Raw genomic sequence first — 15,809 nt, forward strand, 5'->3', positions numbered from 1 at the left:
ACTCCCGGTTTCACCAAGTGTACAGCCCCTGTGGTTCTAGAAGACCTTGTCCAGCAGGTGCATTGCTGAAACCTGTATTCTGGGTCACCTTCTGGTTTTTATCTAGTATTTTTCATGGAGGTGTTTTTTTGCCCTGTCTCACCTAGCCACCATCTGAGGTTCTCTGAGCTCAACTTTTAATGGTAGTGCTATGACTAAGTCAATGGTTTCTGAACTTGAGTATGATTACCCCTCCGTAAAGGGAAATATTTTAATACAGTAGAGTGCAAGTCAACCAGAAGGATGGGTAATGAAGTGGCATTGCAGTTATCTTCAGTAACTAGAAAATTATTTCCAATAATACAGTTAGGCCACAATCTCAGTTTTCATAATTATAATGAAAATGTAGTAGGTGCTGTAAAAATGGTCACATTTTATTGTATCAGCTGATTGGCCTAAAATGTATCTAGGTATGTGAGTCTGTTTAGGCAAGAATTTTGTCACACAGAAGCATGGAAGCCCTGAACGCTAATGATTTATAGCACAAAAACTCTTAGAATAACTTTATCTCATCAATAAGATACCACCTTTATAAGTAAGTGGAAGCAACACTGTTGGTTAACCATGTATTTCTTTTACAGAATTTTAAACGTATCTGACTTAGATAGTTTTTCAGCAGTTTAAGCATTATTTTAGTGTATTTCCTGGTGATAGACACAGGTATTCTTACTGCTTTCTGCCACAATTTGGATTCAGACTTTGATCCCTGTGATCTTTCTAACCTTTCCCTTCTACTATATTAGTTAGTATGTCAGCATTAGTTGCTGTAACAATTAAAGGCCAAAATTTTGGTAGTGTAACATAATAAAAAGCAGTTTCTTACCCACTTAATAACTTGATGTCTAAGTTCCTAGTTGACAGACCGTTCTTCTTTGTTCACTGATTTAGATGTTCATGATCCTATCTGGTGACTACCATTTCCTAGGATTCCTTAGGCAAAAGGAAGTGGTCTGCATTATTTTAGCTCACATTACTTTGATGATGCTGGGAATACTGGGAAATGTCTCTGGCTGGGCAGCTGCATTCCTCAACTTTGTACTATGGAAGAGGAACACAAATTTTAATGGGAAGCTAGTCCATATGTAGCTGACACTACATATATCAACATATTTTTTACCCTTATGACACATGAAAAATACAGTTGATCCTCATTATTTGCAGATTCTGGATTTGCAAATATGCTTACTTGATAAATTTATTTGTAACCCCAAAATCAATACTTGTGGCACTTTTGTGGTCTTTTGTGATCATTTGCTGACATATGCAGAGTGGCGAAAAATTTGAGTCACCTGTGTGTCCCCGCTGAGTTTGAACAAGGTGATGCTCTGCCTTTTTGTTTCAGCTCTTATGCTATAAACGTCTCTTCTTAGTGCCACGTTTTTTACATTTTTTTGCTTTTTCTTGGAAGTGTTTTCACTGTTTACAATGGGTCACAAGCATAGTGCTGAAGTGCTGTTTAGTGTTCCTAAGCACAAGAAGACTGATGTGCTTTATGGAGAAAATATGTGTAGATAAGCTTCATTCAGGCATAAATTATAGTGCTGTTGGCAGTGAGTTCAGTGTTAATGAATCAATGGCATATACTCAATAAGATGTCTTTAAACAGAAACACACATAAAACAAGGTCATGTATTGATCAGCTGATGAAAATATGACCAGAGGCTTACTAACCCGTTATTTCTCCTAGGAGCAGTGGTTCATATTCAGTGTTTGCGGTGACTTTATAGAACACAACTGCTGTGAATAATGAGAATCTACTGTAGTTCTTTATATTCAGCATGATTTGTTTCCATAAGCCTTTGAAGTTTAAGGAATATAGTGTGGTTTTTTAATGCTTTATAAGATAATTTGCATTGAGCATCAGGAGTATTTTGTTTCTAATTTTATAATTTAAATGAGAAATGATTGCCATCATACTTTTTATTTACCTTCAGATATTAATTTTATGGTTTGGATATAAATGATGTCATCACTTAATTTTTGAAAACAGAAGGTTGAAATTATATTTCCTTCAACTTTTCTGCTTCCTTGAGTCAGTTATGTTTTGAGAACCACAGAACTCCACTTTTCATTTATAATTTCCTTCTTTTAGACAAGGGAATAAATTTCTGCTGTATGAATATTTAATATACAGGAAACTACTGTATATTGATTTTATGAACAAGGTATTTTGTATAGTCCAGTGCTCCTTGAATAGATGACATCAACATGAAAATAGTTGGCAGGTGCTGCCTATGATTTAGATTGAATTTCATGTGTTCATGCATCAGTTGATCTCTTATGCCACTTTTTAAAGTTTCAGATTATTACATCATCATCATCATAATATAGTATTCTTATTAAAAATATATTTGAGTATATTTTGAAAGAGAAAATATCTGTAGCATTTTTCTTTGTGGGTTTTACCTGTTAATGTCTTCTAGAATGCAGGTGTTCAACAGATACAATTTGGGCAATGCTGAGTTAAATTGAGCTAACAATTTGAAAGGATGGTAGTAGGAAATTTGGGTATGGGCTCCCTTTCTCTCATTGGTATGTTTATCTATACGTATCCCATTATTCCTGTTTAATTATTCTAACTTTATAATAATTCTTGTTCTGGTTGGGTAAGCCCTTCCTTGTTACTCTCTTTTTTTCAGAAGAAAAAGTTATTCTTGGTTATTTTTGATCCTTTTTCCATAATATGAATTTTAGGATGAGCTTGTCAAGTTCCAAAAAATCTGTTAGGATTTTGATTGCAGTTGAATTGAATTTATAGGTAAATATTGCAGTTCTCCCCAAATTAATAATATTGAGTCCTCCCATCCAAGAAAATGGAGTCTCTGCTGTTTCTTTTCTTTTTTAAAAATTATTAGAGCAATTGTAGGTTTGCAGAAAAAACATACAGAAGGTACAGAGTTCCCGTATACCACCCTCTCATATATACACATTTTTCCCTGTTATTAACATTTTGCATTAGCCTGGTGCCTTTGTTACAATTGATGAAACAATATTGTAATTACAGTATTAACTACAGACTATAGTTTGCACTCAGGTTCACTATGTTGTGCAGTTCTAATCTGGTAACATATATACAAACTGAAATTAATCCTTTTAACTACTTTCAAGTATACAATTCAGTAGTGTTAATTACATTCCCAATGAATAATATTTGATTGTACATAGATGCCATGTTTTGCTTATCCATTCATCTATTGATGGACATTTGGATTGCTTTCATCTTTGGCATAGTGAATAATGTCACTATGAACATTGGTGTGCAGATATCTGTTCAAGTCTGTCTTTGAATTCTTTAGGGTAAATACCTAGAAGTGGGATTTCTGGATCATATGGTAGTTCTGTACTTAACTTTCTGAGGAAGCACTGTACCATCTTCCACAGTGACTGCTTATTTCACATTCCCACCAACAATGTACTAGGGTTCTTATTTCCTCACATCTTCACCAGCACTTATTATTTTCTGTTTTTTAAATAGTAATCATTGTGAGTGTGAAATGGTATCTCATTGTGGTATTGATTTGCATTTCCCTGATAGCTAATTTTGTTGAACATTTTTCATGTGTTTATTGACCATTTGTATATCTTCTTTGGAGAAATGTCTGAGTCCTTTGCCCATATTTTAATTGGGTTGTGTATTGTTTTGTTGTTGAGTTGTAGCAGTTCTTGATTAAACTCTTATGGGATATATTGTTTCCGGATATTTTCTCCCATTCTATAGGTTGTCTTTTCACTTTCTTGATAATGTCCTTTGATGTATAAAAGTTTTAAATTTTGTAGAAGTCCCACTTATTTATTTTTTCTTTTGTTGCTCGTGCTTTGGTATAAAATCTAAGAAATCACTGCCTAATACAAGGTCCTGAAGATGTTTCCCTGTGTTTTCTTCTAGGAGTTTTGTGGTTTTAGTTCTTATATTTAGCTCTTTGATCATTTTGAGTTAATTTTTGTATATGGTGTGAGATAGGGGTCTATTTTCATTCTTTTGCATGTAGATATCCAGTTTTTCAGCACCATTTGCTGAAGAGACTATTCTTCCCCCACTGTGTAGACTTGGCACCCTTGTCAAAAGTCAGTTGCCTTTATATATGAAGCTTTATTTCTGAGCTCTCAGTTCTTTTTCATTGGTCTGTATGTAAGTACTTGTGCCAGTACCATGCTGGTTTGATTACTGTAGCTTTGTAATAAGTTTTGAAATTGTGAATTACAGGTCATCAAACTTTATTTTTCTTTTTCAAGATGGTTTTGGCTATTTGGGGCCCCCTACACTTCCATATGAATTTGATGACTGGCTTTTCCATTTCTGCAAAGAAGGCTGTTGCAATTTTGATTTAGTTGTATTAAACCTGTAAATTACTTCTGGTAATATTGACATCTTAATGATATTAAGTCTTCCAATCTGTGAGCATTAGGAATAGTTTCATTTCTGACTCTCAAGTTACCTAGCTTTGAAATTTGGGGCAATATTTCATTTTTGTAAGGTGGTTGTGAGAATTATAGTAATTTGCATAAAGCTTGGCATATCGTCATGATAAATAGTAGTTGCTTTTGTTATGGTAAGTACAAAATTGCAGTGTTTCCCTAGTACCTTGTTTAATGCTGTCCCATAGTAGGTGTTCAATAAATTTTTGGTAAATCAGTGAATGAATGAAAACTATTGAACACTGAGAATTTGAGTTGATACCTTGTTTAGTGTCTTTTTACTAATTATCAATATTTTATTTTAAAAACTTAGCATGTTATGGTTCTGTTTATAAAAAGAAAAAAAAATGTCTTCTCTCTTTAGGCGCTTTTAAATCAACTCAGAGCTGTGTTTGATCAAATTATTGAACTTCAGAATGTTCAAGATGCAATATACAGAGCTGCATTGGAAGAATTACAGAGACGATTACAGTTTGAGGAGAAAAAGAAACAGCATGAAATTGAGGTATGGTTTTTATAATACTGGATTTTTAAATTTTAATAATTAACTTCTTGCCACAGTAGTCACAAATATGAACAAATAAGTTAGTTTTCTGGCTAAAAATTTTGAAGAAATTGAGACTGTGCTTATGTCTGCATTTGGATTCCTGGGGAAGTATTTTAAGGATGGAAAGGTCATCATCATCATCATTTTAAATAATAAATAAAGGCAGTGAAATTTATGATAATCCATAAGCATGTTATCAGTTTTCATTAATAAGCATCTTAGTGTTTTCATTAATTTCAGGATGCTGACATCCTTCTCAATTGGCATAGAGTGTTAACTCCTACTCTTATCCTTGAATTACAAAGATAATTAAGCAAGTTTGGCTGTTTAGAGAATTTCTAGTTCTTTAGTTCTCTGTCCTCTTTCCACTTTGCTATGATATGTATATCCTTTGGGTGGTCATAGTTTCATTTTTGAATACGTGTGTTCCCTTAAAACTTGAGTTAGAGGATGGTATTTAGCTTGGAGTATACATAGTCACTTAGGGCACAAGTTGTTTCTTCAGTATATTTTAGAAACGGGTAGTGCTTGCTCCATTGTATCGCTAAGGTGTTTTTTTATTCAAAGTGGTTTTTGTGTTTGTTTTTTAATTCTGAATTGTCAGGGAGTTTGAATGTATAGAAGCACCTGGACCTTTCCTGAGCAATCCTAGGGATAACTGCTGGAGTCAGACAGATTTAAGATTTAGCACTAGCTCTGTAATTTATGATATTTATGCTGTTGGATGACTCAACTTCTACAAGACATAGTTTCCTTATTTGTAAAATGGATGGGATCATAAATAACACCTCTTAGTTATTCGTTTACATCTGCTGATGTGTGTGTCAGTTGCTTGTCATTTAGTAAGTATTCAGTAAATGCTGTTCACTGCTGTTATTTTGAAAGCTGTCCATAGGCCCCTGGTAATCTGTCCTTCTGGAGAATTACTAAACTACATAAAAACTACAAAAATCAATCCTTAGGATCATAACACTATAATAATAGATAGCATGGCAGCCAATTGCATGAGCGTTGATTGTTCTCTCTCCAAACTATTAACCATCAGCAATGGAGTGAAAAAGATTTACGTAATAAGTTCAGGTTTTTTCAGTATGTTTTATTCAGACACCTTAGGGATATAGAAAGAGATCTAAAGCTGAAACTATATCTGAGAAATTATTTAACTTGAAAAGGCAACATAATTTTTGAAGCAATCGTTTAGACCTAAGGTACACTAAAGTTTTGAAGAGATTATGCAAGAAGATTCATAAAAAGATTTTGAAATTCTTCTGAGAGTATGTTATAATGGAAGTTGGCTTCTGCTTGCTTCACTTTGAACATCTTATCTTTTATTTTTCTTCTCAAGCTGCTATTTGAAAATTCTCAAAGTATCTGCTTCCTCTTTTTGATCAATGTCTCTAGTTCTCTGCCTCTTTCCGCTTTTCTTCTCAAAAACCCTATATTTATAATGTTTTCAATTCAAATTTAAGATTAAAGGGCTTTAGCTTCTTTGATTTTTGTACATATTTTACATTGTAAATCTTGGTTTATAATACTAACAAACTTATTTGGTACCCTATGAAACACATACACTGCCTCAGAATAAGAATCCTGATGTTACCACCACCATTACAGTTATTGAAAAATAGTTATATACATTTTTCAATTCTTTTTTTTTTTTTTTTTTTCCATGAAGTTTATCTCCCAGCTATGTGCAGTTAAATTCCATTTGGTTAGGTCCCTTGAAATAATTACTCCCTTTTGGCTATGCTACCAACTCAACACACAGTTCTATTAATTGGTTTCATTTTTGCTTTCAGTTTTTAGGGATTGCTTTTATTTATAAAGCAAAATTGAATTTAATTATGTAAAATATTTACAAGGTTCCAAAGTCATATTTACAAAGCAGGGCATTTAGATAACTCTAGGTTTTTGTTACTCTTTATTAGTTTCTCTCATAAACATGGATATAAAAATCCCAAGCAAAATATTAGCAAACTGTGGTGTATCAAAAGAATAGTACATTGCAAGTAGTTTGCTTATTCTAAATAGAGTGCAAGGCTATTTTACCATTCTAATAAAAAAATATAATAATTCCCCATATTTACAAACTAGGGAGAAAATGATAGTATCAAGATAGAGAAACACATTTAATACAAGGCAAACTAGAAATAGAAGGAAACTCCCTTAACCTAATAAAAGATTTGCCCCCAAAATCTTCAGTAACACACAGCATACTGAATGTTAAAGAATTTTTGAAAACGTCTCCCCTGAGATTAGGAAAGAGGCACGAGGCTATATACTATCACCACTTATTTATTCAGTATTGTACTTGTGCTCCCAGGTAATGCTATAAAACAAGAAAAAGAAATACAAAGTGAAAGCATTAGAAAGAAAGAAATATAACTGTTACTTTTTGCAAAAGCGATGGAGATGAGACAAAATCCAAAATAATCTTCAGGTAAATTATTAGAATTGATAAATGAATTTATCAAAGTAGCTGGAAATAAGGTCAATATACAAAAATCAATTGTGTTATTTAAATCAACACCAACCAAAATGAAATTTTAAAAGAAATACCATTAAAATGTAACAAATTATGCACAAGTCCTCTATATAGAAAACAATAAAATAGGGCTTGGGAACCAAATGCTCACAAGCTAAATTCAGCTGCCTGTTTTTATAAATAAAGTTTTATTGGAACACAGCTACACCCATTTGTTACATATTGTGTTTGGTTGCTTTTGAGCTTTAGAGGCAGAGTTAAGTAGCTGCAACAGAGCCCAAATTGCCTGCACACACTAAAACAATCATTATCTGGCCCTTTACAGAAAAAGTTTGCTGACTCCTGCCCTAAAGCATCACTGAAAAATATTAAAGGGAACCAAAAAATAAATAGAGGAATATGTCATGTTTATGGGTAGGAAAACTGGCCTAGAGATTGAATGCAATCCCAGTTCTAATACCAACAGTTTTTTGTTTTTGTGTTTTGATAGAAATTGGTAAACTCAATTCTATAATTTATGTGGAAATAATAGGGCCACTATAATAGCCAAGAGAATATTGAACAGGAACAAAATTGCAGGATTTACATTTTTACCGCCACATATCAATAATTATATAATTAAAAGAGTATAGTATTAGCTCAAGGAAAGAAAAATTAATAGAACAGAATATTGTTCAGAAACAAATACACACATTTAGAGATAATTTATGAAAATGGTGGCATTGAGAACATTGGAGAATAGATATTTTCAATATATAGTGTTAGATCTACTGTATCTTGACCCTACCACACACATGCACACAAAACACAGTATGAGGTAGAATGTAGGTCTAAACATGAAAAGTAAACTAGTAAAGCTTTTACAAGGTAACCTAAGGAGTATCTTCACAACCTTGAGGTAAGGAGATGCTTCTTAAATTGAACATAGAAAGCATTAACTATAAAAGAAATTAAAGATTGGGTAATCATTATGCTAAAATTAGTAATGCCTGTTTATCAGAGACACCCTTAAGAATGTGAAAAAGCAAGCTACAACATGGGAGAAGGTATTTGTATAAATGTACGTAACAGATAACTCATCTATAATATATAAAGAATGTCCACAAATCAACAAGATAGCCCTATTAAAAATGTGGGCAAAAGACACTTCACAAAAGGAGATATCTAGAAGGGTTTAAATTTGTAAAATTTATGAAAATTATTAAATTTATGAAATTTGTGTAAAGATGCTCACCCTCGTTAGTCACAAAGATTAAAAACCCGAGTGGTAATAACATTACATCACCAAAAGAATGGCTAACATTTTAAAGATAGACAATACCAAACGTTGTTGAGGATATGAAAAAAATGAGAATTGTCATACATTGACAGAAGAAGGACGAATTGGTACAAACATGTTGGAATACTGTTTGGCAATCACCTGAAACTGAATTAAGGATTATTCTGACCCAACATTCCATCCTAGGTATGTAACAAACAGAAATGCATTCTTAGGTACACAGGAATATTCATAGCAGCATTATTCATAGTTAAAATACCTCTGGGAAATGAAGAGGATAGTAATTGGAAGAGGTTGTGAGAGTGTCTTCTAGGATGCTAATAATCTATTTCTTGGTCTGGATGGTGGTTACCTGTGTATATTCATTTTGGGATGATTTATCATGCTGTTCACCTATGATTTGTGTACTTTTTATATGTATTATACTGTAATAAAATAGTATATATGAAAAATTCATTAAAAATATCAAAGACAAAATTTGGTAGGGGAAAAAGATGAAAGGTAGTGTAAATATTGTGATGTCTTCATCTTTCATAGCCAGGCATCCGAAGTTATTCTTGAAAACTAATAAATCAAATAATGCAGGTATAAATATATTAAAAGTCATAAACATGAAAATAATGTTTTCTAAAATTGTATAGCAAAAGGAAGGAGGACACTAATCATTATTGCTCAAGTTAGGGTGTTCTTACAATCAAAACAATAGATTATTAAAGTGGTATGTTTTACTAAGGTATAATTATAAAGATAACTACTGGGTCAAAAATGCGAATATTTCACATTATCAGAAGAAACCTATCCTTTTAGTAAAAGATTATTCAAGTAAACTAAAAAGCATAACTTAAATATGATGGAAATAGATCTGCATACCTATAGGAAGTGGATAATTTATTGTAGATTTTCAAAATTGATCCCAGAAGAGAAAGCAACTCCTAGATACACGTCCCTAAAGAGCTCTGCCACCTAAAAAGTAACATGTCAAATAGTTTTACCAACATACCTATCATATGTTAATCCCACCTAATAAAAGAGAAAGACTCAATAAAAGGTAATGCTTATTTGGTACCCTTGGGTAAATGGACTAGATTGCTTGTAGCTAACAGTGACTTGTTAGAGGGCTGAAGGGATCATTATCTAGGCATATCTGCTGCTTGGTAGGTTCTGTTAATAGAAGAGATACATTGAAAATAGAGTGACAGAAAGTTGGAAAAGAAAAGAATGGACAAGGCATATTAAGGAAATACAGTTCAAAAGAAAGAGGTTGAGATTCAGAGCAAAGAACAGTAAATTAGATAAGAAGGAAGGATGCCTTGTAATGATAAAAGGTGCAAGCCACGATGAAGATAAGAAAACAATTACGGCTCTGTTTAAGTACCAAATTATATGTTATGAATATTCATTAAAAAAAGAAAAAAGCCATGGGAATAGGGATTGAAGCACATAAATTCTTTGAAGTATAATTCATTTTCTCTCAGTCTGTGAAAGATAACTGCACATAAGTAGGACATAATAAGTTATGTCAAACTTTCTACCTTAAAAGTAGGAAATGCACCTTTTCAGGTACTTATGGATCGTTTAAAATAACTGATCATATATTAGGCCTTAAAGAAAATTTCAGTAAATTACAAAATTTAGATATAGGATAGAAACATTCTCTGTTACAATTAAATAAATTTACAAATTACTATCAAAAGTAGAAATCAAAGGCAAAAATTAATGAATTAGAAAAGAGAAAAAAGCTAATAAAATCAAAAGAGCTGGTTCTATATAGGAATAAGGGGAGGACTGGATGGTGGAATAAAATAAGCTATTAACTAATGGGTAATGGGAGGAGAAAGCAAAAATACACAAAACAAGTGAGAAACTATCTTAATACTATTTTGTGCAGCTCTATGGAAGTAAATCTACATACAAGGAAGTAATGGATGATTTTTTATAAATATCCAAAATTGACCCCAGAAAAGAAATCGGATCCTTAACAAATCAACTTCTTAAGAAACAAAGTTGCTAAAGAGCTCTGCCACCTAAAAAGTACCAGATAAGACAGTTTTACCAAGAAATTCAACCAAGCAGCAATGATTCACTAGTGCTCTGTAAACTATTCCAGAGTCATAGAGGGAGAAAAAAAAGTTGCCAAATTCTGTTTACAAGGCATTATGAAGTTGATGCCTAATCTGAAAAAGAGAGAACAAATCTAAAATATTGATAGACAAATCTTACATAAATATTTGTGAAAAATATCTAGCAGAATAATTCACTGATACTAGGGTTTATTTCAGGAATGCAAGGGTTCGGGAAATCTAGTAATGTAATTCAGTGTTAATTGATCAAAAGAAAAGAATCCTGTGGTAATTTCTAACTATGCTGAAAAGGCATTTGGTCAAATTCACCAATGATTGAAAACAATTTTTAAGAAATAGGTGAATATACCTCCAATACAAAAATACATCATGCTTAGTGGGACATAGTAAGAAACATTCCCCTTAAAGTCAAGAATTAAAGCAAGATTTAAGAGGTGCCAGTACTTTGAATGGTGGGGTTTCACTTCTTATGTATTCTATTTACATGTAAAATTATACAAAATGACAAAAGCTAAAATGTTTATTACAACATTGTAATAGCAAAAGACTAGTTAGCTTGTGATGAATTAACTAAATTACTATACCTTATACAATGTAATACTATAATTAGTTATTTAAAAGAGTAAGGCAGTTCTGTGTTGGAGAACAATTTGGCTTCATCACAAAATTTTCATGTGAAGTTTTTAACAGTACAGAAGGGTGTAAAAAGCATACGTCTTCCTGCTCCCAATGTACCTAATTCTCAGTCCCACTCTATTAACAGTTTCTTTCATCATGATTTTAATTAAAATTTGGTACTTTGATTCTTTAGGGCCAGTGGGGAGTGACAGCAGCAGAGGAAGCTGAAGAGAACAAGAGGATTCAAGAATTTCAAGAATCGATACCAAAAATGTGTTCACAGTTGCGAATATTGACACATTTCTACCAGGTGCATGATAAATGAATAGAATGCCTATCAAAGTCACATTTGTCATTTTTTGTAATTGACAGTAGCGTTCAAAGTGATTAAAAATGAATCATTTCAGTAAATTTCACACTTATTTATATAGATGTGAATAGTACTCACAGTGGTTCTCAATCTTGGCTACACACTGGAATCACCTGGGGAGCCTGTGACCTTTCCTCAGAGATTCTGATGTAATTTGTCTTCATTGTAGCCTGGGAATCAGGTGTTTTGAAAACTTCCAGGCAGTGCTGATATGCAACCAGTATTGAGAACCATTGACCTAGAGATTGTTCTAATTTTTATTCTAGGCTCAGCTCCCTCCTCTGATGTTGGTGGGTGGAGTGGCTTTAGGAGGACCTTGGCACATGTTTGAAGCCCTTCAGATTTCATTTTATGTCCCTTGAGATGAGACAGAACTGTACTGCAGATATACCAGATGGAAGTCTAAAGGGACTACTATTCAGGATCACAAGTGGAGATGAACTACTTGTTTCAGGGAGCCAGTAGGCTACTGACATTTCTGAAAATCTGAAAAACAAAAACGAGTCTGTTGGTTTTAGCACAGGATGAGCAGATCTAAAGTTTTTGAAAAGAGAAGCTCACCTACACAGTACACATGCTTTGCTTTTTATTTCCATTTTCTTGGTCTGGTTTCTTGATTTTATCTGTTTCTCAATGTGATTTTAGTGATGGAAATATAGATGAAAAGATTTATGAAGAGTTTTTCCACTAAATTGCTGATAACTAATTAGAAATACAAATCAAGCATTGATGCTGAAATCCTTTAAAAAAATTGTGTGTGTTTGTGTGCTGGTCATATTCATATGGTTAAAAAATTTAAAATGAAATGCCCCCACCCTGTTCCATAGGCATCTAGTTTGCTTTCCTGGGGTCCACACAGGAAATAATTAGACATAATTAATGCAGTATTTTCTAAATGGTGGTAATGACTGGTTTATGTTCATGTGAAATTATCTCTTTATTACACAGCTGTTTTAGTATGAAGTACCTTTATGACCCCATATTGTAAATATAGTATATATTTATATTTCTTTAAAAATGGATACCTAATGGTGAGTTCTATACTATTAATTAAAATAATATATACAGCTGGAGTACTATTTTTAAAATTTTGTCCATATGCTTCATTTCTAAAAGAGACAATGACGTTCTTGTTTATGATTACACATTTCTCTGGTGCAGGTAATACTTTTCTAAAAAGTAATCTTAATCTGTATCATCCCAATTTTTTTCAATCTTATCTTTATCTTCTTTGTAAATTATTATCATTCAAATTTCTTTTCCTTAACAGAAAAAGTTCTTTTCTGTTCTTCTGTAGAAGTGTTTGAAACAGTGGTGTATTAACAGCTATTTGTCATTTATTGCTTAAGAGCAAACAACCAGAGTCCCTAACCTGTGGAAAAGAAATGTTTTTCAGATTTACTTGTAAGAGTTTCACATATTATCATATTATATTTCAAATTCATCACTCAGAAGGAAGCCACTGTTTAGTAATATAATTCCTTAGTAACAAAATGTTTTTCTTCTCCTATCTCCAGAAACACACAGTGATATTCATACACATACACATTTATTCATTTGCTAAAAAGTAGAATTACTTTGTACATGTATGAGCCTGCACACATACTAATTCTCCAGGTAATCCCCCCAAATCTACTGGTAAGCTCTGGCATTCATTTTTCTTACCAGAAGCAAGGAGAAGGAATTACACAGCTGTTAGGGAGTTTGCAAAGTATTTATAAGTATATGGTGCTTCATAGCTTATTTTTCTGCAAATTAAAACTAGGAAATACGGAGACTAACAACAGTTACCTTGGATAGAGAAATGTTGGATAGATAAATGTCTGTTAGCAATGCACCAAGCTGTGTATTTTGACAGGGATGCAGTTTATACTTATTAAATGACTTTCAACCCTAAATAGAGGCATTCAGTAATTTTGTCATATGAAAGTTTGAATAAACTTCTGTCATATCACATTATTGGCACAAAGGTCTCTTGAGAATGAGATGATATAGTAACACTTTCTACCCATCCCCTTTAAGAAGGTAACTTGAGCCTTAAATTCACAAAGGCATTGGAAGCTTAAGGTAATGGTTTAGAACATGTATACATTTTTTATGTTCTAAATTTGTTCTCTAATTATGACTTTATAATTAAATACTCTTTCATAAATTATGTGAGATCAAAATGTAACACGAGTTTATATTCAAAATAAAAAGCATAGTATGTTTTGGCTTTAGTTACTTTGCTGTTTTGGCTATTCTTGTAGAACTTAAGGGCAAAAAGGGAAAAAAACTCTTGATTAATTGCTTTTAAATAAAATATATTCATTGCTAATTTTTAGTTATAAAAATGAGTCTCTCCTACTAATATGGGCTTCCATTGGTTGGCAAGCTCCAGGATTATGGAATAATTTTCATTACTTAGTGTATCTGCCATTGTGTGGATTTATTAAATGCTGGTTGATTTGGAAGGAAAAATAACCCCAAAGGGGGTTAAAATTGGGAGGATACATTTTGTGGAGAGCTTATTTTCTGATTAATCTGATATTAATATTTTATTATTTATGTTTCTTTTTAGGGCATTGTGCAGCAATTTTTGGTGTTACTGACAACCAGCTCTGACGAAAGTCTCCGGTTTCTTAGCTTTAGATTGGACTTTAATGAACATTATAAAGCCAGAGAGCCAAGACTCCGAGTGTCTCTGGGCACCAGAGGGCGACGCAGTTCCCACACATGAAGCATTTTGTTTCACCACAAGAACTACAAAAGATATTAATTGCATTAATTAAACAGAAAAATTTACATTTAAATTCTAAAGCCAAATGACATGCTGTGCAGTGACTACCATTTCTGTCACCAATACTTCAGGTGTTTTGATGGCAAGGTGTTATGGTAGAATTAAAGGTCGTGTTTTTATACCTTGGAGTTGAATATATTTGTAATATCCCCAAGTTAAATAGGTTGGTTTGCACTATTCAGATTTATTGTTTAAAGTCTTCATATTTAAAGGATACCACACTTTGTTGAGGCTTCTTAAGCTCTCCATAATATAATTTATATTTGTCACTTTTTAAACAATCACAATTTCTTTTTGAAAATAATAGGGTGATTGGGTATTCATCAGGTAAAATGGTAATGTCATTACTATTTTTTAAACATCCTCTTTAAAGGCCATTTTTGTTAATATAGTCAAATTAAATTGAAAAACAATGTCCCTACCAAGAAAATGTAGAGTATTTTATTTTAGTTTTGTGTGTGTTCTAAAGTATTAACCTCTGTGAGAACTTTTGAGCCTCGATGAATTATCTTTACATGTTAATTCTTTTTTTCTCTTCGTTCAAAGTTTACATTTTTGTATTTAATTTAATATTTTAGAGAAGTTCTAAAATAGTGATATGGAACATAAACATCCTTAAAAAGTGATAACTAAATTTCTTGAAACTGTCAGCTGTAGTAATGTGTAAATATGAATGACTAGAAAACTTAATGAAGTATTTTATTTTCAAAATTCTGAGAAGCATTGGAAAGAAATTGACTTGGATAATGAAGATTTCCTTTTTCCTTGCCTATTTTTTCATTGTAAATATTTATATACTTCTGACCACATGTTGGGGGGTACTGTTTTTTGTAAAAATGTCATATCAAGTCATATAAATCTGCCTTTATTATGTTCCACAAGTGAAAACTGAGAAAATTAAAAGCAATTATCTTTCAACTGTATCAGTTATTTCTTGACTAGTCTATGAAGGAGTAGGATTCACTTGTCAGGTTTTAGGAGTTGGAGTTGATAGAGTTTGATTTAATGTGCTACAGTATATGAATTAGTTGATAATCAATGAAACCAGAGAATTAGATCTTGTGTGCAATTTTGAGTATAGAACCAAAGGGAATATCACCACTCAATGCCTGTAAAATATATCTTTAGTGACTTAATATCTATGTCTGATTTATTTTAGGTGTAGAGCCCCTTTAAAATAAAAGGGGAAATCAGG

The 15,809-nt window shown here is 32.4% G+C and overlaps 1 protein-coding gene across 2 annotated transcripts in view; it reads left to right on the forward strand.

The window, feature by feature from the left end:
* TUBGCP3 (tubulin gamma complex associated protein 3) overlaps window positions 1-15,532 on the forward strand; it is a 175,444-nt gene extending 159,912 nt beyond the window's left edge. For both annotated transcript variants that reach the window (XM_037799980.1, XM_037799981.1), the window contains exons 20-22: window positions 4,820-4,960; window positions 11,659-11,775; window positions 14,396-15,532. In XM_037799980.1, the coding sequence (XP_037655908.1) occupies window positions 4,820-4,960; window positions 11,659-11,775; window positions 14,396-14,554 (417 nt within the window). In that variant the 3' untranslated portion in view covers window positions 14,555-15,532. The remainder of the gene's footprint in view (window positions 1-4,819; window positions 4,961-11,658; window positions 11,776-14,395) is intronic.
* The last annotated feature ends 277 nt before the right edge of the window (window positions 15,533-15,809 follow it).

Source organism: Choloepus didactylus, chromosome 12 (genome assembly GCF_015220235.1).
Source record: "Choloepus didactylus isolate mChoDid1 chromosome 12, mChoDid1.pri, whole genome shotgun sequence".
In the NCBI taxonomy this organism is placed as follows: Eukaryota; Metazoa; Chordata; class Mammalia; order Pilosa; family Megalonychidae; genus Choloepus; species Choloepus didactylus.